Genomic DNA, 27829 nt, shown 5'->3' on the forward strand with positions numbered 1-27829 from the left:
TGTAGTGTGCGAATATAAGTGTCATTGTGATTGTGGCTACGTGGGAAGAACGTCAAAGCGTCTGCAGGAACGCAAAAACCAGCATGTCCCTAGATATATCAGAACACGTGCAGTCGTGCATCAACCTCGGTGAAAAGCTCACCCTTAACTAACCCACTCAAGCTTGATGCTGACCGATCGAAGTCCATTAATTCTGCAATCGGCAAACATCTGTTGGATAATCCGATTTGTGCGAATAATTATAGAGACGACAAATTTTGGGTAATTGAGAGTGGAGTTCACACTTTCACTTGTGTGCCTTGGAGTCGACTTTTATCAAAATACACCAACCAAAACTATGTCAACAGAAGGAGTTCGTGTACCACCTAAAAATAGTACATTGAACGCTCTCTCATTCGAAGTTTCATGCTGGTGACGTCATATTTTGTGATACGATTGTTGATATACAATGTTCTTTCTAATTCTCCACTAGTTGCTGACGATTACCCCTGACGAGTGTCAGCCGAAAATATTCGGGTTTCATTTCAATATGAATACACTATTCAATTGTATACGAAAAAAATGGACAAAAGGTGCAAAAAGTTGCACTATAAGATTCCTTCAAACAGCTTAAAACATCATTCTACATAACTTCCGAGTATTTAGGAAGCTGCCGGAAGCTGTAAAAAAAAGTTGCAAAAGTTGCAAAAACTTGCCCTAGTGATGACTCTGAGCTAGCGACGTCTGCAAGTACACCACACAACATAGCAACGGTAACACAATTCACACCAAACGTTGATAAGTGTTTTCTAGTTGTTTGGCAACTAAATTTCTTTAAAAAAATACACAAATGGAACTAGAACTTCTCACTTTTCAAAATCCGCAACAAGCCCTAGATCTGGAATTACTCAAAAAAAAAAAACAGTAGTTAGATGGCCGCCAACTAAATAAATTTGTAGTTTGTACAAGAATATGTCAATATGTTAATGCGATTGTTTTTATTTACCGATTTCAAGGAGTCAAATTGGACTTCTTCTTTCAATGCTTTGATCGGATCATCCAGTTGACTCACAAGATCTAAAAACAGTCACAGGAACGAATTAAAAGTCAGTACTTTTCAGGCTTGTAATGACTCGAGTCGAATTATTTTTCGTTGACTCGATTTGGCTCGAGTCACTTCCTTAAAAACGTAAAATGACTCGACCCGACTTGAGTCACTTTGTGTATCGACTCGACTTGTACTCGAGTCGTTGCCCATGACTCGACCAAGTTATTTGACTCGAGACATTCAATATGACTAGAATAAAGTTACGTATATCAGGACCGATACTTGGGAAATAGGCCCGGAAACTGCTTTTTATCAGTTCGAAGAAAAATTTTAATAGTGAGAAAAATGAGCATATTAAAAACGCGAGGCCTTTGATATCACCCTAGAGTTTCAAAAAAGTGAATTGAGACTAACATGAACTCGATAATAAACAATGACACTATGACTTGGACACGAGTCTTAACACTGTGCTTCTAGGCACTCGTTTTAATTGTAGTTTAATTTCGGGATTTCATGATAATGCTAGTCTAATATAGAAAAAAACGTGTAGCTGTAGTTGTTATTCTAATCTAATTTGTAAAAACGATGTAGCTATAATTCTAATCTAATTTGGAATAAACTGTGTAGCTGTAGTTGTAATTCTACCGTAATTTAATTACGAATAAACTGCGTAGCTGTAGTTCTAATTCTAATTCTAATTCAACTTGATCAACGATGTAGCTGTAGTTGTAATTCTAATTTAATTTGGAATAAACTGGGTAGCTGTAGTTGTAATTTTAATTTAATTTGGAATAAACTGGGTAGCTTTAGTTCTAATTCTAATTCAATTTGATAAACGGTGTAGCTATAATTCTAATTTAATTTGGAATAAACTGATAGCTTTAGTTATAATTCAAATTCAATTTGAAAAACGGTGAATTTGATAAACTGAACTTAATTTTTGTTGCATTTCTTTCCAATTCAGATTGTAATTCAATTTCCAAGTTTTTGCGAATTCGGTTATTCTCATTGTAATGTAATTTCGAAAAGCAGAATATTTTCTACTGTTCAAACTATGACAAAGACAAGTATTTTTTTCAGCAGATATTCCCACCTTCATACTTCCCAGGAACATAATCTTCCACGGTAATATAAACGAAAAGGGAAGACATATTCAAAGGCTGGTTTCCGTCGTTACGAAGTGTGACGTAGCGATATCCGGGTCGCAACCATTCTATTGGAAGATATCGCTGCCCGATCGCGTTGCCAGTAGCATCTTTCACGCTCATACAGATGGTGGCGAGACACGGCATTATAATCTATGACAAGATTTATCAATGTGAATTTATAGTGAAAAATACTACACTGTGTATTCAATATTACACATACACACTATATGCTAAATGGCAGGGTTGTGACCAAGTCACAAGGTTCCGAGTCACAAGTCAATCTCAATTTTACAGTTTTGACTCGAGTCAAGTCGAGTCATTTTCAGTTCACCACCGAGTCAAGTCCGAGTCGAAGTCAGTGGGTAGAGGGTCGAGTCATAGTGATATGACTTGAGTCCGAGTTCAAGTCATTATGTTCACTGTTCAGTTTTCAGTTCAGTCCGGTTCAACCCACTTTTTTCAACTCTGCTCGAGTGATATAGAATGGCTCGCATTTATAATATTGTAATTTTCCTCAGATTTAACACTCTCTGGCCCTATTTTTCATGTACCAGGGTTGATAGCCAAAATACCAATTTCGGTAAGTATACTATTCTTCGAATTTACAACAAAATGTCTGTCTTGGCCGCCCCAGTCTCGAGACATATGACTGGGTTCGAGTCATGCACAATGACTCGAGTGCACGTCGAGTCGAGTCACTTTCCATATTTTAAGAAAATGACTCGAGTCAAGGCGAGTCTCCAAAAAATCGCGACCTGAGTCGGACTTGAGACATTACAACACTGCTATATACTAAATCAGTGGTTCTCAACCGGGGGTCCGCGAAGCAATTCCAGGGGGTCCGCGAGTCCTCTAAATTTGCAAAATGATTGATGACCTAATTTGTAATTTTTTAAATTAGGGAATGCATGAGGTAGTTTTCCACCACAGCTGCTAAAACCTCATTACTCACATCATCATAATAGTCGTATGGGATGAAATATCGTACTGTGCAAATTCATTTTAATTGCCAAAGTGCCAATAACCTACTGATACAAACATATTGCTGTTTAGAGACGTTTTGTTGGAGTTTGTGGAATATAGAAAAATAAGGAGATATTATTGATCAATCGGGGTACCTTCGAAATGTATGAGAAACCTTTCCGATTTGAAGTAGTCAGTGTCATCAAATTAGTGAACAGTCGCTTGAAATAAAAACTCCTGAAGTATTTCCCTTAATTTGTCCCAATGAAGGGATCGAAATCTTGCCACGAAATCCATTTTATCCTGTGATATACACAACCACTATTCCAGAATAACCTCAAGATGAGATGCTAGACGAAAATGCCTAGGCTGGACGTAATATGTTCATTCAAACTAGGTTTCTTCATTTTGGTGCCATAAATATTGCGATCACACCAAAAGTGTCGTTGGAAGAGTTACGCGTTAATATTACATTAGCCTCCATCTATCTTTGTGGAAATGGATTTTCGGCACTCGTTCATATCAAATCGAAGACGCGGATTTTTAAGACCGCGTACTTGAAGACTTACAGCTGCAAAATTAGCTTTGAAATAATAAATGTCTACCCAATTGCTATACAACTAGTATGATGTTAATATTCAAGAAAAGTCATTTTGTTGATGTTTATGACAAGCCTACATTTCATATTTGCACAAGACAGATGACGGTCGCACCATATTTGAGCTAAATTTGAACTAAAACTTGTGGGGGTCCGCGAGGGTACGGGAAGGTCACAAAGGGGTCCGCGAAGCCAAAAAGGTTGAGAACCACTGTACTAAATACTACTAATACTACTATACACCACTAATACTATATTAACTACTATTACTATACACCGGAGTTGTAATGAGTCGAGTCGCGAAATGGAAAATGACTCGAGACAGTCTACAAGACTGGATTTAAGTCTCATGTGTCAGGACTGACACTTGAAAAATAGGCCCAGAAACTTTTATCTGTTTGAATAAACATGTTAAGAGTGACAAAAATTAGTATATTATGAATGCGAGGCCTTCGACATCACCCAAGAGTTTCAAAAAAGTAGGTTGAACTTGACTTGACCTCCATTATGAACAGTGAGCATTATGTCTTGGACTCGGACTCGAGTCTGAAAATGACCCTTTGCTCCCTGACTTAGATTTGGACTGGACTCGGTGGTGAGTTGAAAATGACTTGACTTGACTCAAGTCAAAACTGTAAAAGTAAGATTGGCTGTGACTTGGTTACAACCCTGGTATGCAATATACTATAATTTTCAGAATATAGTACGTCCCCATGTATAGTACAAATCCTGAAAATGGCATGTAGATTCTGGGAAAAATCCTATACCTATGTATAGTATGCAGCCCGCATTCGCAATATATGAATAGTTATGTTTTAGTATTTAATGTCATTCTGTTTTGCAATGTCACTGTTGAACAATCATGACATAACGATCGCTATCATTATACACTTAACGACCTTGTCTCTAAACGATAGTAGATAGCAGCCAAAGCCTGCGAGGCCAGAGACATTTTGAGCACGAGGCCTATAACAGATGCGATTGCTCAGGCCAACGATTATGCCGTGGGCACCAGGCCGTTGGAGATGCGACTGTAGTGTTTAGGCCAGCTATTACATCTTGCGCACATGGCGTGCTGTATATGCGATTGTGTAGGCCTGTCGTTGACGCCATGAATTAACGATTGCCGCGCACGTGTGCAGCAATCAATGACCTAATGTCGTTCGAGGACAAACGGCAAACCAACTCAGTAGGAGATGGCTTGCTGTTGTACAGGGGACGCTGATTGGCAACACGCTTGTCGCTAATTGGCAGTGCGTAACATTGATCATACGAATTACGGGGCATGATTGCTGTATGTGATGCACGATTAAAACAAACATGAAGAAAGGTGGGATTTCAAGTAATATTTCGAGGGAGATTTTTTTCAAGGCTTGTTGTAACCATGCATAATACGCACCCCCGATTTTAGGATAAAAATCGGGAAAATTTTGCGCATTATACATGGAAAATTACGGTATACAGTAATACTGCATACTTAATAAAGGACGATTTGTTCTCTTTTTCAGGTTGTGAAAATGTCCTCCAAGGACGCTTAAATGTACCCCTTTTTGGAAATTCGTCCTCTTTTACAGCTTTTAGAGCTAAGGGATGGGCATAAATGACGCTAAATAGGAAATTTGTGGTTTGAACGAAAGTGACGACCTTTTTTTTTAATCAACCAACCACAAAGCCGGGAAAAATATACCATTTTTTATGAATTTCACTCCACAATTCTAAGTCCGAAAATTTTGAAAAAGTGTCCTTCTTTCCCTATTCCAAAATATGGTAACCCTACTTAATATGATATATACTATCTGATGAAACTTACTTTAGGAAAAACAAATGCTTCCGAATTGTAATGAGGATTTATTCCGTTGTTCGGGACGGTACAGGTGCGATATTTTTTCTTTGTCGAGTCGTAAACCAGCCCCATCATTTCGACTTCAGCGTAAGTGCTGACCTTTGCGGCGGACAAAAATTGGCCGGATATAATCTGAGATTGAAATGTTACAAATGTGCTCAGCATGAAGATAGTTCTTACCACACGTTGCATGTATCATGTGCAGATTCGCGCAAACTACTCACATTTCAAAACTAGCTGCTAGGACTGGAACTAGAACCACAGAACTTCGATATACATTTGAATAGTATATTCATATTGAAACGAACACTAATATTTTCGGGTTCATTTGAATATAATAAAACTATTCAATTGTATCACTAGATTCAAATCCAAAGCAACTCATTAATTTTAATTACAGTAATCGACATTTCAAAAGTACAGGGTTTCGATGAAAGGGGAGGTGTTTCGACCCCCAAAAGCCACACCCTGGCTACATCACATCGCAATTCATGCCGAACGAAGAGACGTGTTTAATAGTTGTTCAGCAAATGCACAACTAGAACTAGAACTATTCACATTTCAAAATCGGCAACTAGAACCAGAACTAGAACTAGAACTCCAAAAAAATAACAGTAGTTAGTTGACAGTCAACCAACTAGTTTAGTAGTTTGTACAAGTATGATCCTTCATGCGTCATTCAATGTCGGTCACAAATGAAAGAAATCAAAAATCTCTGTACCTTTATAGAAAGATTGGTTGCAACAATGCCATCAATCGTGTCGTCAACACACGGATTAAATTCCCGACTAGGACACCGCATTTGTTGCGGTTTCAGCAGATATCCGCATTTCCCGTTGAATTCAAACAGGCTCTGGTTGAGTTGCATGTTGGTGCCTGCAATAGTTGCGATACGATGAAAAGTCACTATTATACTATATTTATATTACTTGATGTTATATTATTAGTAGGCCAAGTTTTTGCGACTTTTGCAACTTTTTTTTTATAGCTTCCTGCAGCTTCCTAAATACTCAGACGTTATGTAGTATAGTGTTTCAAGCTGTTTGTAGGATTCTTATACTGCAGCTTTTTGAAACTTTTCTCCATTTTTTTATGCAACTTTTTCGATTTTTCATGGAAATTTTTTCAAGTTTTGTCGATTTTTCATGCAGCCAACTTTTTACTGGAAATAATTTGGCACTATATGTATATAGATAGCTGAATTTTCTCACTGTCGTTTAAATTTGAGATCTTTTCTGATTTGACGTACATTCAGGCTATACCGCCGAAAATTATATTTTCACCGAGACAATTTTTCAGGCTGTTGATTTTGCTGAACTCACCAACACTAAGCTTTGCTAGAGCGCCTTGAACACGGATTGATTCGAGTATCTCATACCCTAATAATTTCAAGGAACTTGTCCATAAGTCCTAAATTCAATTTTTCAATCAGAGATGGTTAGAGTTGTCATTGTAAGTAAGTATTAGTTTTTCCGAAAACTGAACCTGCTAAGCGGAAGTGAAAGTAGTATAAAAAACATAACCAGGTCAACCCTATTTGAGTACTCCAAATAAGTCGTCTTTGAGGTGCTTTGCAAAAAACCAGTGACTCGAGTTTGAACTAAAAAATTTCCAGCTTTCGAAATTAGAAATCGAATGATAGCAACACAGTTATTTCTTAATCAGATTAGAATTAGAATATAGGAATTCACCAAAACTGAATTCACTATTCTGAATTATAATAATGAACATTGGCTAGTTTTGCATAATACAGTTCACCTGCAGCATTTTCAGGAAAACTAGAAATTAGAGTACATTTAAAATGAGCGCATAAAACATTTCACAAATTAAATTAGAATCACATAATTAGACAACTAGAATTATCTGAATCTGCCAGTGGCTATATCTCAGTTTTAAACTAATTATTAGGGCTGTTCAAAAAAAAAATTTTCCTTCAGATTTCACTGGCTACTTGATAAAATTGTTAGGTTGGTTAAAAAAACGCTGCACGCTAACTTTGGCTCCATTCCAGCCAGTAGAAGCGAGATTCGTGCAGTAAAAAGTTTTGAATTTATCATTAAAAAACAAAAAATTTCAAAATTTTTCTGTCGACCCCATAAAATCGTTAGGCTGTCAGTAGAGATGATGCACACCAAATTTGGCTCAATTCCGACCACTAGAAGCGAAGTTATTGCAGTCGAAAAATTTGGATTTGAATCATATAGTATTTACGGTGACTGACTCTTTGATAATTTATTATAAAATCATGGAATAAAAAATTTTTCTGCTGCAATACCTTCGCTTTTAGTGGTCGGAATGGAGCCAAAGTTGGTGTGCAGCGTTTTTTTTAAACCAACCAAACACTTTTATCAAGTAGCCAGTGAAATCTGAAGGAAAAGTTTTTTATGAACAGCCCTACTAATTATATGTGTATAAATAAGTTTGACGTACAAAGAGTCTGAAAATTGAGAGCGACCAGCTGGCATCCCGCGTTCCAAAACAACTGCGGATTGTAATTGGACGAGTCGACGCGAGCTCCTTTTGGGTAGATGCGACTCAACTGTCGCTTGTTGTAGTTGACAATTTCGATCGGGTAGTAAGTCAGGAGTCGCAAGGCACCGTTTTCTGTGAGCGACGAAATTTCAAAACTTCTTTTTCGCTTCTCCGCGTGTTCGAACGATTTGAACCTGAAAGGAAAATGCTTTTAGATGTGTTTCCCCGAATTCGTTTCGACTCATATCTAGGGCTGGGCAAAATATTTTAAGCACTGGAATTTGTATATAGCATGTCTAGTTTTGACTCGGGTCAAGTCGAGTCATTTTCAATTCACCTCTGAGTCCAAGTCAGCGACCAGAGGGTCGAGTCTAAGTCATGGTATCATGACTCGAGTCCGAGTCCAAGTCATTGTGTTGACCGTTCAGTTTCCAGTCAAAGTCTCGTTAACCTCACTTTCTATAACTCTGTTAGGTGATATCGAATTGTTCGCATTTATAATTTACTATTTTCCTCACTTTCAGCAGTTTCTGGTCGCATATCAAGTACCAGTACCAATAGACGAAAACCCAATAGTGCGGTTACTTTACTATTCTTCGAAATTACAATGAAATGTCGGTCTTGGCCGTCTGAGTCTCGAGTCATATGACTTGGTTCGAGTCATGCACAATGACTCGAGTCGAGTCATTTCCTTATTTTGAGAAAATGACTCGAGTCAAGTCGAGTCATCAGAAAAACGTGACTCGAGTCGAGTCATTTCCGTATTTTGAGAAAATGACTCGAGTCGAGTCATTTCCGTATTTTGAGAAAATGACTCGAATCAAGTCGAGTCATCAGAAAAACGTGACTCGAGTCATTACAACCCTGCATATCGCAACATGAAAAACATCCAGCACAACGCTACCGACATTAGTGGAAATAACATACTCCATGGTCAATGTCAATTTTACACATTTTAAGAAAATTAACCCCATGGTATGTTTATAATATTATCTTTGTGATATGATATCTTGGCCTCCTAGTTTAACTTTGAAACAATGTGATAAACATAAACCTGACCAAGATTTTTACAAAAACTTGATTTTCTATGAATTTGAAAATTGGATCTCAAAACTTGACGAATTGTGAAGTCGTGCATTGTCACAAAGTGTAAAGAAATAGGCGTGGTCAAAAAATACAAAATTTTTATGATGACATTACATTCTTTGTTGTTGCATAAAAGGTACATACTTTCCACTTCTTTCATTTCACCCAGTCCTAGTCTACACTGAAACAGACCCGGACCTACCTGACGGGTTGGATGTAGTTGACGAGGGAGGACATGGCTTCGTATGCCCTCGATTCCTTGGAAGCGGTTCCGCTGTCTTTCATGTTGATGTCAAACTCGTCTCTCAGCAACTGACCTTCCTCATCCTCTTCCTCTTCTTCCTCCTCATCCTCTTCACCTTTCCTCTCACTCTTCTCCTCGCTCTCACACAAATCAACTGTCAGAATTAAGAATCAAATTTTATTAAATATTAAAAAAATAATAATAGTAAGATTCGAGAAAAATAATAACAAGATTGTAATGGCTCGAGTTGCAATTTTTCTGTGATTCAACTTGAATCGAGACATTTCCGTAACCGTTTGGCACCGGCGTGTCTATTTTTCGACATGCCGGTACGAGAGAAGAGTACGGTAATTGAAACCACGATATATTACATATTAATCGTGCTAGGTCGTTGCTGTTCATTTCTGTGAATAGATATTGTTCGTACAAGTTCATTGATACCTTGTTATTTGATATTTATTATATCGAAGACGTCAAAATCGTATATCAAACGCCGTAGATAAATATGTTGCAAAATACACTGTGTCGGCAATTCGCGCGTCATTGACCACTCTCATATAACGTTCTGTATGTTTCGTTCTAGCCGTCTTCGGGCATAGTTGTTTCATTATGTGAATAGCTAGTGTCCATACAAGTCCACACGTATCTTCATATCTGATATTAGTTACACCTAAGCTGATCAAAAGCTATGTGATAGGCCGCGTGACAAAAATATCCGCCGACGCATCATTTCGCAGACACGCGCGCTCCTCATACCCGCCATATACACTGTCGTTTAGTTGGTTTTATTCGTCATAACCAGCTGTAGTTTGTTGCTATGAATAGCGATTGTCAGTTTCTGTTTATATTTTGCTAAAGCAACTATACTAGTTAGTTCTATACCGCTCAAGGTTTCATTTGAAAACCGGGAAGCGAATTCCGTCAGACTACCGTACCAACTTCAAGCACATGGCTGAATACCCGTCACATAACATGAAATATATCGTGTTCTATTAGCCATAGACCTTCATAGATTGTGTCTGTGAATTGTTGTTGCCTATCTGATTCTAAATAACGGCTAATGGTAAAGTATAATTCGGAATACATACAATATTACTCAGCGATTATACCTACGCAAAAGCGTGCGTCTGGGTATACAAAGAGCTGTCGTAGATCGATATATAGCTTACGTTGTAGTAATGATAAGCATTTGCAGCAAATCATTATGCTAAGGACTGTAAATATCTGTCTAAAATGACTAATTTAGGTTCACAACAGTTTTAGGTATAAGCCTTAGAAGTTACCATACGCTCGCGCATCACTCGCATTGACTCACTCTCTCTCGGCGGCCTGCCGCGAGCTGACTAAAACGGTAGGCATTGTTTTTATTAGAAATTAGCGCCTGCTAGACGTAGACGGTCGACTCAGGGCTCTCTAGAACAATGAATTCTGAGCCTATACAAAACACCAGACTGTATCGTCGTCGAATACCTATAAAGTACGCAATTTAGCATGTCTGTTCCCAACCAACGTTTTCTCGGCTTGCTCTTGATATAAATAATCAGACACGACGACGCTGGCGGTTTGGATGGGGTAATCGGCTGCGCGTTGATATTTTGAATCGAACGACACCTATGTTACAGTGTTCGGATCCCAGGAAGGTACCATTTTTCGATTTTGAAAAATGAAGTAAAATTTTTCGAAAATGGCAGCCGGTGCCAATCGGTTAAATATGGAAAATAACTAGACTCGACTTGAGTTAATTTGTGCATTAACTCGACTTGACTCAAGTCACTCCATGCATTGACTCTAATAGACTTGAGTCATTTTCGTGAACATGCAAAATGACTCGACTTGAGTCAATATGTGTATTGAATTGGTGAATTGAAAATGACTTGACTTGACTAGAGTAAAAACTATAAAAGTAAGATTGATTTGTGACTCAGAACCTTGTGACTTGGTTGCAACCACCCCTGAAAATCTCACCGTTGGCTCGTTCCTTTGCTGAAAAGTGGGACAGGTCTGCCGTAGGGGGCGCGGACCCTTTCCGGCTGTTCTGCGAAGTGATTCCTGATGGCGGGGAAGATGGGTTTTGACTGTCAGGCAGCGGTCCTGTTGTGAGCAAACTGTATTAGGTTCCAAGCTAGAAGATGGTTTAGTGCAGTGGTTCTTAACCTTGTCTCCAGCGCCCCCCAAGGAGCGATTTGAATTTTGAAGGGCGAAATGGAGGGCGCTGGAGAAAAATGGCGTCACAGTAGATGGTGTAGCCTACTAAGGGCATATGATTATATATAGTAGAACAAGAGTTCTATATATCCGTAAGTTCTCATTACAAATTAACATTCGACAAAATCTGTCAAATCCAGAAATTTTTCGACGTGACCAATTCCCACCGTAAATACTATTTTATTCAAATCCAAATTTTTCGACGGCAATAACTCCACTTCCACAGGTTGGAATTTGGTGAAGATCGTTTCTATAGACCACTCAACCCTTTTATGGGGTGAACAGAAAATTTTGAAATTTTAGTCAATTTAATGTTGTATAATAAATCGAAACTTTCTTCTCCTGTAGCACTGCGGCTACTGTCTGGAATTGAACCAAACTTGGTGTGTAGGCTTGAATTAGGTAACCTAGCAATTTTATCAAGTAGCCGGTACAATTTGAGAAAAAAGTCATTTTTGAACACCCCCAGTGGACATTGACAATAAATTTTTGACGTAACAATTAGAATATTGGAGGAGAAAGACATAGAGCGGATGATAGATGAAGGATGTCATTCAATCAATCGTTTTATTGAAATTTTCATCATTTCAAGGCACCAGAAGACTGCGATACCATGAAAAGGTAGGAAGGTGTCGAAAAGACTTGGGGTAGTCTTTGAAACCACACACCCGCCTTGGCCTAGGCGATGTAAATAAGAAGCTGCGCACTTGATGGCAAGAAATAAAAGAAGACGCAAAAGGACTAGCGGTGAAAATGAATGACGCATATGTAGATAGGCGAGGTTGAAATGTCAGATTGTGGTTCTGTAATCTTGGGGACTGGTTTGTATTTCTACTATACCAGTGGTTCGAAACCTTTTTGGTCTCATACCCTGCAGGCCAATATTCTAATCCTTCATAAGAAAAGCAGTCTGCAGACAAAAAAATGTATAAATAACCAATACAATTTAAACATTGGGTGAGCCCAGATGTAACATATCTAAAGCGATTTACAATCCCAAAGACAGATTCTCCCCTAAAAAATTATAAAATTCCCCCCTTAGTATGGAATCCCTTCCCAGTTGGGAGACATTGTACCATATAATCGTTGTATTGTACACACCATGCTCGAATGTTTGACTAGTTTAGATAGCCAAGGCGAAAATCACTAAAATTCAAAGCAACGTCCAGAAGTGAATAAAATAAAAATGTAACCTAACTCACTTTGAAGTTCAGCGCTGTCAAAGCTCTGTGCCTGGTGCAGTGCTGCAATTACAGCGATATTTGTGAGGGTCATGTAGGTTTACATAATTCTTAGTGATCTGGTCTCATTCTACCAACAGTTGAAAAATGATACCACCATGGACTTCACAGAATACTGAATATGGCATGAAACGGAATTTTTTCCAAAATTCACGATGGATGTATAACAATATTATTCGAGTGAATAACATAATTGTATTGAAATGAACTAAAATGTTTTCGGTTGACACTCGTCAGGGGTAATCGTCAGCAACTAGTAGAGAATTGGAAAGAACATTGCATATCAACAATCTTTTTACCAAATATGATGTCAATGGCATGAAATTTCGAATAATCGAGTCTAGCAGAGTTCAATTCGATGATATCTTTAGATGATATACGAACTCCTTCTGTTAGCACAAACTAGGTTGGGGTATTTAGATAAAAACCCAGCTATTCACTAACTAAAACACAACTAATTAATAACTGACACAGCAAACTACGGAATAGCAAATGAGCAAAAATTGTGCGACTACAATTGTCATTTCAAAGTTGCAAGTAGAACTAGAACAAACGACCTTTAAATATCCGCAACTAACTAACACACAACTCACAACTAATTATATTCAATTCTGCAGCAACTCATTCATTATCCTTTTATCGGAATAGGTTGGACTTTGCCCATGAAGACGTGGTTTTGAGTTTTAAATGGGAGGGGCTTCGACCCAAAACCAACCCCCCGGCTACGCCGTTGTTGGTAGTGATGGTTCCGAGATAGATATGGCTCCAGGAACGTCAAACAACAGAATACGCAAATACGCATACAAATACGCAACTGTAATTAGAACTACCGTACTTACTTTTCAAAATCAGCAACTAGAACTAGAATTACTCTAGAAACAGCAGTCTATTAATGTTTGTTTGAATTTTCTCTATAACTCGTTAATCACTGGACTGCGGTATTTGCGACATTCAGAGAATTCTCGAGCCTACCTTTTTTTTCTCGATTATTTTTCTTGAGTCCTGAAAAAAATGCGTAAATTTCCACTGAACATCAAACGCATGCGAGTAACGTACTTGGCTTCTGTTTTTTATTCTTGACAATGATTTTTCCCATCAAATCTTTAGGCGACGGCAGTGAGACTCCTGGTTCCAGCTGATAAGTTTTTTATAACACTTTTACCAACGAAATCACCCAAAAATCAAAGTGAAAGAAAACAAGTTCTCACTGGGTACTGTGGAAGCGGGTCGACGAGAAGTTTGTCCCCGAAAGTGTCGCGACAATATTGAGCCATCTTAGCCTGATTCTGAGGGCTGAGAAGTAAACCCGTGTTACACGAGGTCAATTTTCTTTTAAACCTTGCTCAAACGTGAAGTATATGGTAATATTGTTCAGGGCGATTTTTTTACATGTCAAAATAAGTCGAAATTTTGTCAAAATTGTAGCGTTAGGTAAAAAAATTGTCAAAATTGTTTATAAAGTAAACTTTTTTCGCCACCTGCATTTTGTTTTATTGTAGATGTTTGCACTGTCGGCGAACTTATCATTTGACATTTTTACAGCTTGTAGTCTACTTTATAGGCTTACCACTGTATACGGCCCATGGTCTGCCAGCAAACAGCCGCTGCTGTTGAACGTTCGTTCTATATTCTTGGCAAGCTGCTTAGTAAGGACAGACACTTTCTACAGAGAATGTAGGAAAGTATCTTTCGTTGTACTGCAACAAATTTCAATTATTTCTACCATAATGCATGGTATGTGACTACTGCAATTCTTCATAGGTCCAGATTTCATTAAAATAAAGTTTATTCATGTAAAAATTTGTCAGTTTTCAAGTCAACAAAGTTTTTTGAGGTCTACTTCGCAAGTACAATTCTAACATTATGTGCGAAAAGACCTAATTTGCATGGATGACGACAAAATTTTGTCAAAATCAAGTTTCTAACGTAAAAAAATGTCAAAATTTTCAGTTTTTAGGTAAAAAACCGCCCTAAGAATAATATAATGGAAAAAATATAATATCGTTGAAATAAAGGGTGAACCGTTTAAGAGTAGAGATTGCCAAAGTAGTCATCGTTGATAGTCAAACAGAAGTAGAATTCGGGACGTAAATTCATACTCAGGTACAAGTATCGATTTACAAGTACATAAAATCGAGTACTGTAATAGTTTTGCCTACAAACACTGAAATCTCTGAAGTAGTAGAAGTAATCAAAATTCATAAACACTTGAGGAAGTATTGCAAGTCGACTAAATCTACTTAAAAATCATGAAAAAGTAGAAGTACTTCTTTACAGACCATCTCTGGTCAAGAGTGAGACAAAGTATAATATATGAAAACAAGGGATGCGCTTTACGAACAAAATAAAGTATGTAATTTAATAAATAGAGGATAGCACCAACCTGTCGACGTGATTTTCAAACGATAGAATGACCGGGTAAGAGCTTGTCTTGAACGCTGCCTCATTGATGGCTTCGATCACTTCCTTGAAATAAATTTCAGAACAAAGGAAGAATCTGCAAGTGAAATCATATATTGCAGTCCAATTCTAGAACAGCATGCAGCACACAGAAACAGAGTTGTAATGACCTGAGTCATGACTTGACTCGAGTCCGACTCGAGTCACGATTTTCTGATGACTGGACTTGACTCGAGTCATTTTCTCGAAATACGAAATTGACTCGAGTCATTGCGCATGACTCGAAACATATCATATGACTTGAGATTCAGACGGCCAAGATCGACATTTCGTTGTAATTTTGAAAAATAGTAAAATAATCACAGTATTGGGATTTCGTCTAGTGGTACTGGTACTCGAAAAATGCGACCAGAAACTGCTAAAAGTGAGGAAAATTAGTATAGTATAAATGCGAACCACGATATCACCAAACAGAGTTATAAAAAGTGGGTTGAACTGGAAACTGAGCAGTCAACACAAGGATTTGGACTCGGACTCGAGTCATAATGCCGTGACTTGACTCGGTGGTGAATCGAAAATGACTCGACTTGACTCGAGTCAAAACTATAAAAGTGAGATTGACTTGTGGCTCGGAGCCTTGTGGCTTGGTTAAAACCATGCACAGAAACGTGAAATGAAATTGCCGCTCAACGCAATGTTTTCAACTATTCCTTTACTTGCGGAGGGCCTCAGTAAAATATGAACTTGGCACATTAACGTTCAATGAAGAACACCTAGATTCAAAAACAAAATAAATTGATGAAATACTACATTCGATAACAAATATTATTCGAAAAATTGCTTATTCCTAGCTAGCAAATAAATTGATTATGACATAGAAGTGTGTGATCATAATAACAGCAGCGTGTACCACGCCAGCTCTATAGCCCACCGACAACAGCGTCATGGATTGTAGCTTAAAGACCCATAAAGCTAACTGACCCATGAGTGATGTATGGCTCAACCTGCGTTCCGGAATCCCAGCAATCCAGTTCAACGCACCTACAACCAGCCAAGAGACATTGTCGGTACATTTCCGCGGACGAACGACTGCGGTACTGGTTTCCTGAAAATAAAAGTGATTTCGTCACAAACAATTCACAGACAAGTTAATTCACCCTACCTGTGAGGTAAGTGTTATGAGAGGAGTTGATGAAATAATGTGACAAAGGCTGGTTCATGTCCTGGCAAAGAGCGTATTTGGTTGACGACACCGGCATGTTCTCGTCAGATTGCAAATACGCGTCAAGGCCTTCCAGGGAGAGTTGGGCTGAAAAATGTTCGACGTAAGAATCAACGTTGAATACAGGGTTGGTCAACTAGAATATTTTAGCTTTTCCAGATTAGATTACAATTAGGATTGTAAAAAACTTGGAAAGAGCATTGATATACAATGGAATAGTATATTCATATTGAAATAAACCTGAATATTTTCGGCTGACATTAGCTAGAGATACGATTGCTGATATACAATGTTCTTTCCGATCTCTACTAATTGCTGACGATTACTCCTGACGAGTGTCAGCCTTTATTTCAATATGAAAATACTAATCAATTGTATATTGAAGTTCTTTTCCTCCAAGAAGCTCTTTAAATAGTATGAATTTCGAATTAGCAAGAAATACAACAAAAATCGGGTTCAGTACATATCAAATCAGGCGATATTCTCAAAAGCATAAGAATGACAAATGTCTGTACATCGAGCTTGGCTCCTTTCACACTATACAGTTCCCCTGCAGCATTTTCAAGAAAAACAGAGATTATTCGCAAATTAAATGAGAATTGGATTACCGGAATTTAGATATCTAGTTTCTCAAGCCTAGTTGAACATCAACAACTGGTAAAACTTACACCTCTGGGCGAGCATCACGTTGGGCTCGTACTTTTCGATCAGCGTTCGGACCTGTTCGTCCGTCAAAAAAGGATGAAGGACTTCGTTCAGCCTTGAGTCGCGTTGAATCGTGTTTACGAAACGTTTCGTCTGCTCGAGGGACAGATACATCTTCCCGCCTCTGAGAAAATAGATGAGGTTGAGCTACAACATACGTACAGTCGATCACATGATTAGCACCAGACTTGGTGGACTGGATAATTATAGTTGTTTAACTTAACTTACTTGAGCGAAACGGTGGTAATTTGAGTCTAATCGAATTTGTGAAATGTTTCTATGTTCTCATTTTAATTATGGTCTGATTCTGGTGTTTCTGAAAATCCTACAGGAAAAATATACGGAGTGAAATTGTAGATTACTAACCTACGGATAGATACGCATCTCCTGGTGATTACGCTTGGGCAAGCGGCTACTCTTATTGCTAAGCAATCTAAAAGCAGCATAATTGGTAATGCTATAACTAGCGACCAGAGCGTTGAAAATTATTAAAACTGGTCTTAATCGAAAGCTAGTGTCGCACTGATTCCGACAATACAAATTAAAATGTTGTCAGAGCAATGGAACCACCTCGAAACAGCCCGCAAAGTCTAAAAATAGGCATTGTTCCGCACAATCGCTTGACGAATCTAGCCATTTTAATGTTCATTGTGTCGCGACCAGAGGTGGTAGGTAACGAAGTACTTCTACTTTTTGAAGTACCTGAAGTAGATTTCGCCTATTCACACTACTTTTCAAGTAGTTATGATTTTAGACTACTTCTACTTCTACTTGACAATTTTCAGTTTTGTAGGCAAAAATAAGCCTAGAATACCTACTTACTTACTTGTGAACCATCACTCCTACTTGTACTTGAGTAGAAATTCCGGCGTTACTTTTACTTCTACTTGAGTAGCAACGTTGACTACATTGACAACCTCTGGTCGCGACACTGCCATTGTTGGAACAATGCCGATTTTCTAACTTTGTGGGCTGTTTAGGGGCGGTTTTATTACCCTGAGAAGATTTTAATTTGTATTTTCAAAATCAGTGCGACACTAGCTTTCGAATAACACCAGTTTTATGAATTTTCAGCGCTCTGGTCGCCAGATACAGTACTGCCAATTACGCTACTTTTAGATTGCTTAGCAATAGGAGTAACTGGTTGCCCAAGCGTAACCACCAGGAGTTGCGTATCTATCCGTAGGTTAGTAATCTATAGTGAAATGCTTGTTGTACAGACATTTGCTATTTTCAGGATTGCGAGAATAAACTTTGAACTGCACTTGATTTATGTTGCGTTTCTTCCTAATTCCGCAGGTCATTCGATTTCCAAGTTTTTGAGACTACAGAACTTCTAATTCTAATTGAGTTTGAAAGAAAAACTTGAAGTTATAATTCGAATTCGAATGTGTTTTGGAAATGATGAAAATTTTCAAGTCGACCAACTGTGATTTGCGCCCCTCAACATCGAAGATCACCATTCGCAAAAGTGTAAGAATATCAACCAAATTTGGTCAAACATCATAGCGACTCACAAATGCGAAAAGACTTTGTCCAATTCCGGTCTTTGACAAATTAATTGAAGAACTTTTTTGAAGGCAATCAGAGGAAACTCGCTGGGCTCGATCATTTCGTCTTTCTGAAAATTGAATGTTTGGTTTGGGTGGAATTCTTAAGGGCAGACAATGGCTCCTGTCATTTCAATATTATATTCATAGTGTGACCAAATATTTTCAAGTTGACATTCTGAACGGGAAGTTCTCCAGGGTAGTGATCAAGTTAAAAGGTTCCGAGTCACAAGTCCATCTTGGTGTAATAGATTTGACTCAAGTCAAGTCGAGTCATTTTCAACTCACCATCGATTCAAGTCAGGGTACAAAGGGTGGAGTTTGAGTCATAATGTTTATTGAAACAAAAACGGCAATTTCCTGATATACGCGGCTTGAATCAAGTCATGTAGAATGTCTTGATTTATATGATTTGGTTGATTTATGCGCAATGACTGGACAACAAGCCCAGTCAATGCACAAAGTGAATCAAAGCGAGTAACTTTCCATTTAAGAAAATGACTCGAGTCAATCAAAAATTGTGACTCGAGTGGAATCATGACTCGAGTCATTACAGCCTTGCAATAGTCAGGCTTTTCTGACCTTTCCTTTAGAGGTGAGTCCGACGCTATGAAATGCATTCGTAGTTCTACCGTGATTTCCACCGAGCATTTTGATGCATCTACAAAGTAAAACGGAATATTCAGAGACTAAATCACAAAGCGAAGATTTTTCACCCACTTTCTGACCGGCACTTTCCCGAGCTGGTTCGTTTCATAGATCATTTTCGAGTATCTGATTTTGAAATTGGGAGAAACGAACTGTTACGCTCATTTAACGACATCTGCTACCAAAAGAACTCACATCTTCTCAATTGATCGCTCCACAGACATGTCAGCAGTCAGAGGATGGTGTGCTGACCCGAACAAAAAATCAGCCCACATCTACCAAAGAAATTCGATTTTAATCAGATCTGAACCAATTTTCGGGAACAAAATAGCAACATGATTGAAGAGGTTTTGATGTGTGTTTTTTAAACATTGTTCAGGCCTGATTTGACCAGTAGATTTGAATAGAGGTAAGTTGGGACTGGTGTGAACTATTACAGTGTATCGTTAGGAATTTAAATGTGCGATGGTAATCATCATCATTTTATCAATATTTTCATCAAATCAATACACTACAAGATTGCGGCAAAATGAAAAGATAGAAGGGTGCCGAGAAGACTTGGAGTAGTCTTTTAATATGACACCCACCTTGGCCTGCAGCATGTAAATAAGAGGCATGCACACTAGATTAAGAAAGGATAACACAAAAGGAAGAGACCAAACTGAATGCTGCATGTGTCGGTAGGTGAGGTCGATATGTCAGATTGTGGTCTGGTAATCAGGAGGGCTGACTAGTATTGAAACTAGTACTGAAAAAAAGTCATTTATATAGAATTGAGTGCTGAATTGTCGCAAGGAATAACTATATGCGCATATGCATGTTTTTGTGATATCAAAAATAACATGTCGCACGAAATCAATCTTTTAAACCCTATCTGGTACCTCATCTTACCACAAACGCTAACCACAACACAAGCTAAATTCATCCCTAACCCAAACTATGGTTGAGCTTACAGGTAAGGTAAGGTAAGCTTGGGTTTAAGCAAAAGGTCCGGTTAGCTTGTCTTACAGTCAGGGGTAGTTCGGGTAAACCTGGCTTGTGTTATGGTTAGGGTTGGGGTTATGATTAAGGTTAGAACTGGCTTGGGTTAATGTTAGTGTTCTTTTAGTTAAGTTCAGATTAACCAGACTGAATAAAAGTATCAGTAAATTATCAATCAGCATCAGTTTATTATTAATTTTAACATTTCAAAGCACGTAACACTGCGATACAATGAAAAGATAGGAAGGTGTTGATCGAGGTCGTGTAATCTCGAAGGGCTGATTGGTATTCATTTATTCAATTGTAAAGTGACAGGGCTTCATTAGTTAGTTTTGACAGCATACAGTCCTATACCATGACGCATATGGAACAATTCTAGATGACACAGAACATAAATCTCATTGGATTGAAATTGGTTCGAGCCATAACACAGATTCATGCTTATGCAACTCGGTGGGCGTTCAATGGTCACCTTCACAACATCCAGAGGCTTTTCTTCGACCGCTATGAAATTTATGAACTGCGGGTCGCTGTATTTCATCCCAAAAACGATAGTCAAGCATTTCGACTCCAAAGAAATATTTGTGTTGCCGGCTACCTCACGTATCTGCGGGTCCTGCAATAACGCAACTCAAGTCATCATAAATGAGTTTTTTTAATAAAACAAAAATGCTTACCATGACTTGCAGCGCTTTCTCCCATCTCTCCGACTGTGATTGCATACAAATTGCAAAATATTTAGATTTAATAATAGAATGCAGTTAGTAGAATTTATTGAAACTTTTTTAGTCCACAAGCTACACAATTACGATTAGATCCTTGTAATTAATGACAATTCACGTAAATGGGGGTGCGAACGAAAACAGATTTGTTTCAACATCATGGCAAAAATATGTGGATTTTCCAGCATGTAGAAATAAAAGTTTACGGGTCAGGTAATACATCATCATTCAGTCCAATCCAAATTTCAATTATCTCTGATTGGTATTGGTGCAGAACATGAATTGAAATCATGTGCAGAAATAGAAATTTCTATCACAAGGACTCACTTTTGGAACTCTCGCATATTTTCCAATCCTTGTGTCGCGAATTGATGAGATTTCCAAAGATTCGGTATCCTGACAAATGAAATAAGCAAATCCAAATTTCAAAAAGGTGTCTAAGACACGGGGTCTTACCTTGTTCGGTTCTTGCCAATACACGATGTAGCCTTTTGGGTCAATTTTCAGAGTAACGGGAGTCGGAACAATCGAGTCCTAGGTGAAGAGAACAAGGGGTGAAGATTGTGGGTATTCATGAGGAAATATGACGTCAATTCAAAGACAAATAACATGTGTTAAGATTGATACAATGTTCTTTTTAATTCTCTTCTAGTTGCTGACGATTACGCCTGGTGAGTGTCAGCAGAAATAATTGGGTTTATTTCAATATCAATACATTATTCAGATGGATCAGAAAAGTCACTTCAGTCTGCAATATCATTACAGACTAATAAATGACCCCATAACTCACAACATCCTCACAGGAGAGAAGTGTAAGCAGAAAAAGCTTTCAACAAATTTCAATGACTTCCTGATGTTATAATGGTTCTAGAATGAATTGATGCTGAGGTTGATGAATCTGTTCAACTAGTGTGACATGTTGCATAGCCCAGAAAAAAAGGCCCGATAAAGAAAGAAAAAGAGCAAGAAATAGCTTCTAAAAAGAACCAAACACCGAATAACTTTGAAGAAGACTGTGACTTCGGGCACTAGGTCGAGGTGGATGCCAGTTAAAGAGACCCCAACTGGTTGGTAGTACGTCATCCCACTATCTGTTCATTGCATTGCATGTCTTGTATATCGCATTGTACATTGTGTGTCTGTGTGTGTCTTGGGCAGATGAAAATATAATCCAACGATATTGACAGAGATGCGTGATATATTCACAAGCCAATATGGAGCATATATGTGGGTCAGAATGATGCTATATATGTGATATATATGATATAAAGTAATATTACATATGAAATTCAACGCCCCTGCGATAGTCCATAGGCCAACCCTAATTACATTCGCAAGCCTTGGCAATAATTAACAATACCCATAATAGGGTGAACTAAAAAAATCAGGGCAAGTTCAACTCATTTATTCCAGAAATATCACAGGGGTCCAGAAGTCATTAGAATAGATCTATGATTACTATATACTATTAATTTCCTTCGTACTTACATCAACATCTGACTTCGGCCATCTAATAAATCTGTCTCCAATCATGTGCAGTCTGTCCGGCACCTCAATCGGCTCCAACTTCTTATCGTGAGGGCCCGCCATGGCTACAGTTTATAGGGTTAATTTTGTAAATAATATTAATCGCAAATCATATTCACACCACGCTGCAAATGAAAAAAGATGAATTTAGCACCTATATGCAGAGTCGGTTAGTCATTTTTGCCAAGGAAATAAAATAGGTTTAATTTGTAGCTTGTAAAATGTTTGATTTGGAAGACATGCCAAATCTACTTCAAGGCAGCAAACAAAATTGATCAAGCATGCAGTGTGAAAAATAGAATAGAATGAGACTTCATAGAATTTCATCACTCAATTGCGGGTGATCAAAATCTGTCTCCATCATATCATGATGAAAACCGGAATAATGTGATTTGGTATTCTGTCATCGTCATATTACCTTCATACTATTTTATTTATAAGAATGATGCATATTGATTTAAAAACCATTCTCTAATGAACGGATTCTCAGACAAAATATTGACAATTGATATTTGCACCGCCACATTTATTTAGGCATGAACGCTATAAATCAACATTAGTGGTCGGGATTTCTGTTTCAAGGCTACAAATCTGCATTACCGTAGTGATTGAGATTTCTGTTTCTAAAATTAGCTCTATAAGCATAAAAAGTTGGAAAAAGCGCTGTACTGCGTCACTCCCACAGGTGTAAGTATTCAGATGTTGACCGACTCTGCATATACAACCGAACAGCACAAATGACGACAACCCAATTGCAAAATAACTGAAAATTACAGCATTGTAAAATCTGAAAAACAGCACTGCGTGTCATTGATTTGTGAAAATCATGTATGCATAATTGTTCATAACACATAAAATTAGCAGCCATGGTCGAAGTGTTTTTCATGCAGTATTTGATAATTCATCACATGTTGTTAGCATTTTATAGAAAGCACATAAATTTGATATAAGAAACGGAATTACCATCAAAGATGAACACAAATAGAATTAGGAAGAGCGTTAAATGAATCTTGACAAGATCATATGATTCGATATGCATTACAGATCAAGATTTGTCAAAACTATGCCTTGTTATGGCAAAGAGTTGATATCAATGGTATCAACTTACAGCAGCAGCATGCAAATATTTGGAATATCGCTTCTTAAAAATGGGTTAAAAAAGCTGAAACGACGATCCGGCGGGTGATCAGACTAGAAAAACTCTGCCACTAGACATAAACTGCCATGGAACACTTGAAAAATTGAATCAAACACTTTATTTTATCATCTCAACACGTTTATATTTCCCTCATGAGTGAATAATTCGAGTTTAAAGACTAATCTCACTACCAAGTCACAGCAGCTTTCCAACAGCAGTGATGACAGAGTGTTGTGTTTTGATATTTCCTTGTCCGCTACTGATAGCAGGAAGTGGATGAGTGACAAATCCAAAACAATTCTTTTAAATCTGGTTCTAGCATTTGTCAGACCGGTAAATACTGATACTGCATGTTTGTGATAATACTGTGCTTGTTAAAAGCTCAGAGTGGCTCCAGAGAAGCAATGCATGTTCATTGTTACTGCAAATCGCGCACAGTCTGTGAATCCATCTAATTCAACTTTGAGTTCCAGAACGCAGCTTTCCAGTTGAAGAGCGCCGAGATATTTCGCATTCATAGACTTGCAAATGGCGCGCAGTTGTACGCCCGACATGCATATCTGTCATGAAACAAAGACTCATTCAACTCAGTAGTGCATTTCAACAGCTTTCTATCTTTTTGATTGAATCACAGTTTTGTCGTGTTTTGTAATGATGAATCATTGATAAACTGATAGACCACTGTTGAAAAAATAACACAAAACGAATCGACCCTTGCTTTAGGGATAGCATTTGTTGCAGTCTCAAATATTTTTCCTAGTTACTGAATTCGCAAAAGCTGGCTCCATTCCAACCAGTAGAAGCGAGATTCGTGCAGTAGAAAGTTTTGAATTTATCAATAAAAAACAAAAAAAATTCAAAATTTTTTTTCTGACCCCATAAAATGGTTAGGCTGTCAGTAGAGATGCAATCCAAATTCAGCTCAATTCCAACCTCTAGAAGCGAAGTTATTGCTCTAGAAAAATTTGGATTTGAATAAAATAGTATTTACAGTGACTAACTCTTTGATTATTTATTATAAAATCATGCAATTAGAAATTTTTCTACTGCAATTACTTCAGACTAGTTGGCCGTTATCCTGGCCAATTCATCAATATCTCTATCATGGAGCTTAGTTCTGTATAAGACAGCCGACACCAACCCTAACAATTCAGTAGTAAGCGTGCTAGTTAGGCTATTTTGGTACCCGAGCCTGTAATAACAACATCATATAGAAGTAGTCATATATCTGTTTTAGATGGCATACGTAGTGACTGTTGGCTTCTATGAATACTGTTGATCATGCAATGAACATTAGCCCCGTAGAAGACAGTTCAAATTAATGTGAAATAAAGCAATACTGTATGTTGTAAAATGAATTCTCGAGCGTATATGGGCAGTGTCGAATAAGGATAAGCCAATATATGTTCACTTGCAATTGCCTTATTGCAGATGCAAGTTGCACGCAACAAGCAACTGAGGCTGATAACACTTGAATAGCATGGAGATATACATTAGGCAACGTTGCTAGGGCAGTGACTATTATGTTATGAAGAACAGGACGCACGTTGCCTTTAGCGAGTATACGCGATTACGTAATCGATTACTCATCGGTGGCGGCCCCGTGGGTCATGTTAGTCCTATCTACCTGTCCAATACCGTTGCGCTGGGCTATGAATTATAGTAGCGTATAATGGCTCGTTGGAACGTAGAGATTCATGCGAAGGCAATCAGGTGGTCATATAGAAATAGAAGCCATATGCATGATATATAAGAACAAAATTATACCCTATTTTCGAAAAATCGAGAACATTTCCTCGCATAACGCCATTCCCTCTTGCGTCTGAGCCGTGCTAGTATCCTAGGCCGGTAGGAGGCTACTTCACGTCTACGGCAATATTTAGGGTGTCGATTAAAGCCATACGGATGGCATTATATCTTTTTTTTTATGGATGCAGTAAAATTTTGGTCAGGACGTTGGCCGATTACCAAGGGTTAAATCATTCCCGAATGAGAGAATTGATCGTGCCTTGGCCGCGCTTTTGGTAATACTCGGCTTGTCGGATGTCGAAAATGTGAGAGACTTTGTCCGACTGCTGCTTGAAAATCTGGACGATGTTGTCGCCTCTCTGCGGGTAAGAAATGTTTTAAGAACTTATTGGAGGTACAGACTTCAATATACAAGTAAATAACATCTTCATTAGGGCTTTTCTTTTCAAATTTTACCGGCTACTTGATGGAATTGTTAGGTTGCCTAAAAAACGCAGTAAACCAAATTTACAATTAAATAGTATATTCATATTGAAATGAACCCGAATATTTTCGGCTGACACTCGTCAGGGGTAATCCTCAGCAACTAGTAGAGAATTGGAAAGAACATTGTATATCAACAATCGTATCACAAAATATGACGTCACCAGCATGAAATTTCGAATGACGTTCTTCCCGTCGCAGGACGTCTGCAGGACCGCATAAACCAACATGTCCCCAGATTTATCCGAACACGTGCGTCACGCGATGTGAAAAGCTCACCCTTAACTCATCCACTTAAGATTGATGCTGATCGATCAAAGGCCATTAATTCTGCCATCGGCAAACATCTGTTGGATAATCCGATTTGTGCGAATAATTATCGAGACGACCGATTTCGAATCGTAGGTCGAGGCCGTTCACAATTCCATTTGTGTGCCTTGGAATCAACTTTTATCAAAATACACCAACCAAAACTCTGTCAACAAAAGGAGTTCGTGTATCACCTAAAAATAGTACATTGAACGCTCTCTCATTCGAAATTTCATGCTGGTGACGTCATATTTTGTGATACGATTGTTGATATACAATGTTCTTTCCAATTCTCTACTAGTTGCTGACGATTACCCCTGACGAGTGTCAGCCGAAAATATTCGGGTTCATTTCAATATGAATATACTATTTAATTGTATATTGAAGTTCTGTACCTCCAAGAAGCTCTTTAAACCAAATTTGGTTCAGTTACAGCTTGCAGAAGTGCTGCTATAAGTTTTTGAATTTATTATATAAAAATATAAATATTTTTTCAAATTTTACTGACTACCCGGCAGAATTGTTAGGTTGTCTAGAAAAAGAACTTTTGTAAAATCTGGTTCAATTCCTACCAGCGGAAGCTGTAGAATATTTTATATTTCAAAAATATAGTACTGACGGTGGCAAATTCTTCATTATTTATTATAAATCTAGACACCGTAAATTCTAAATTTTTAAATCCGAAATTTTATACTGCAAGAATTTTGCTTCCACTGGTTCGAATCGAACCAAATTTGACACAAATCGTCTTTCGAAACAACCTATACCTTCCGCGCGGTACCAGTAAAGTTTGAAAAATGCTCATATTTATTTTATTTAATAAATCCATAACGTTTTTCTCTCAGACCAATGCTCCTAGAAATTGGAATTGAGCCAAATTTGGTGTGGAGCATTTTTTTCAGGCAACCTAATAACGTTATCAAGTAGCCAGCAAAATTTGAAAAAAATAGTTATTTTTGAACAGCCCTGATATTCATCTTGAAATAAACCCGAATATTTTCGGCTGACACTCGTCAGGGGTAATCGTCAGCAACTAGCAGAGAATTGGAAAGAACTTTTACATGAAGACCTTTTAGACTGTGAAAAGCACTACCTCTAGTCGGGTAGATTTGTTAGTCACTACTTCTACTTGTTGAGTACTTGGCCGCTATGACCATGCCACAGACCTGCCTCTCCACGTCGCTGAGTTGCGAGACAATGTCCTTTTGTTGTTTTCGCACTTCTGTCAATCGCTTTTCCTGCAGATCCATCAGCTGAAATGAAGATACCATTCATTCACTGCTAAGTGGGGTTGTTAAAAAAACATTTTTATCAAATTTCATTGAGGACCTCACGAAATTTTTACGTTGCCTTACTACAACACTGCACTTCAAATTTGGTTCAGTTCCAAATGGCAAATGCCAGGTTATTGGAGTAAACAATATTCAATTGGAAAATTCCACCAGTTAGCTATCCAGAAAAATTGTCGCGGCATATGCCTGATCGGGAAGTAATGCTGATTTACATGTCTCAAAATGAATTTGACACTTATTCTGTTGAAGGGAGTAAAGTTAATTAAAAGAAACAGT

At 38.0% G+C, this 27829-nt stretch overlaps 2 protein-coding genes across 4 annotated transcripts in view; both read right to left on the minus strand.

The window, feature by feature from the left end:
* LOC145450500 (1-phosphatidylinositol 4,5-bisphosphate phosphodiesterase beta-3-like) overlaps window positions 1–24175 on the minus strand; it is a 33976-nt gene extending 9801 nt beyond the window's left edge. For both annotated transcript variants that reach the window (XM_080329020.1, XM_080329019.1), the window contains exons 1-24: window positions 22544–24175; window positions 21512–21589; window positions 21383–21451; window positions 21011–21043; window positions 20806–20949; window positions 19548–19627; window positions 19425–19478; window positions 19287–19365; window positions 18672–18775; window positions 17118–17278; window positions 16390–16536; window positions 16209–16332; window positions 15211–15324; window positions 14036–14120; window positions 13884–13962; window positions 13800–13829; window positions 12789–12830; window positions 11347–11472; window positions 9340–9535; window positions 8010–8245; window positions 6301–6455; window positions 5547–5711; window positions 2121–2325; window positions 986–1056 (exon numbers count right to left, since the gene is read on the minus strand). In XM_080329020.1, the coding sequence (XP_080185146.1) occupies window positions 986–1056; window positions 2121–2325; window positions 5547–5711; window positions 6301–6455; window positions 8010–8245; window positions 9340–9535; window positions 11347–11472; window positions 12789–12830; window positions 13800–13829; window positions 13884–13962; window positions 14036–14120; window positions 15211–15324; window positions 16209–16332; window positions 16390–16536; window positions 17118–17278; window positions 18672–18775; window positions 19287–19365; window positions 19425–19478; window positions 19548–19627; window positions 20806–20949; window positions 21011–21043; window positions 21383–21451; window positions 21512–21589; window positions 22544–22645 (2679 nt within the window). In that variant the 5' untranslated portion in view covers window positions 22646–24175. The remainder of the gene's footprint in view (window positions 1–985; window positions 1057–2120; window positions 2326–5546; window positions 5712–6300; window positions 6456–8009; window positions 8246–9339; window positions 9536–11346; window positions 11473–12788; window positions 12831–13799; window positions 13830–13883; window positions 13963–14035; window positions 14121–15210; window positions 15325–16208; window positions 16333–16389; window positions 16537–17117; window positions 17279–18671; window positions 18776–19286; window positions 19366–19424; window positions 19479–19547; window positions 19628–20805; window positions 20950–21010; window positions 21044–21382; window positions 21452–21511; window positions 21590–22543) is intronic.
* A 154-nt stretch (window positions 24176–24329) lies between these two features.
* LOC145450501 (1-phosphatidylinositol 4,5-bisphosphate phosphodiesterase beta-3-like) overlaps window positions 24330–27829 on the minus strand; it is a 30168-nt gene continuing 26668 nt past the window's right edge. For both annotated transcript variants that reach the window (XM_080329022.1, XM_080329021.1), the window contains 2 exons: window positions 27428–27514; window positions 24330–25828 (listed from right to left, as the gene is read on the minus strand). In XM_080329022.1, coding sequence (XP_080185148.1) covers window positions 25700–25828; window positions 27428–27514 — 216 coding nt within the window. In that variant the 3' untranslated portion in view covers window positions 24330–25699. The remainder of the gene's footprint in view (window positions 25829–27427; window positions 27515–27829) is intronic.

Source organism: Botryllus schlosseri, chromosome 11 (genome assembly GCF_051294905.1).
Source record: "Botryllus schlosseri isolate E-star chromosome 11, Bs_hap1, whole genome shotgun sequence".
In the NCBI taxonomy this organism is placed as follows: domain Eukaryota; kingdom Metazoa; phylum Chordata; class Ascidiacea; order Stolidobranchia; family Styelidae; genus Botryllus; species Botryllus schlosseri.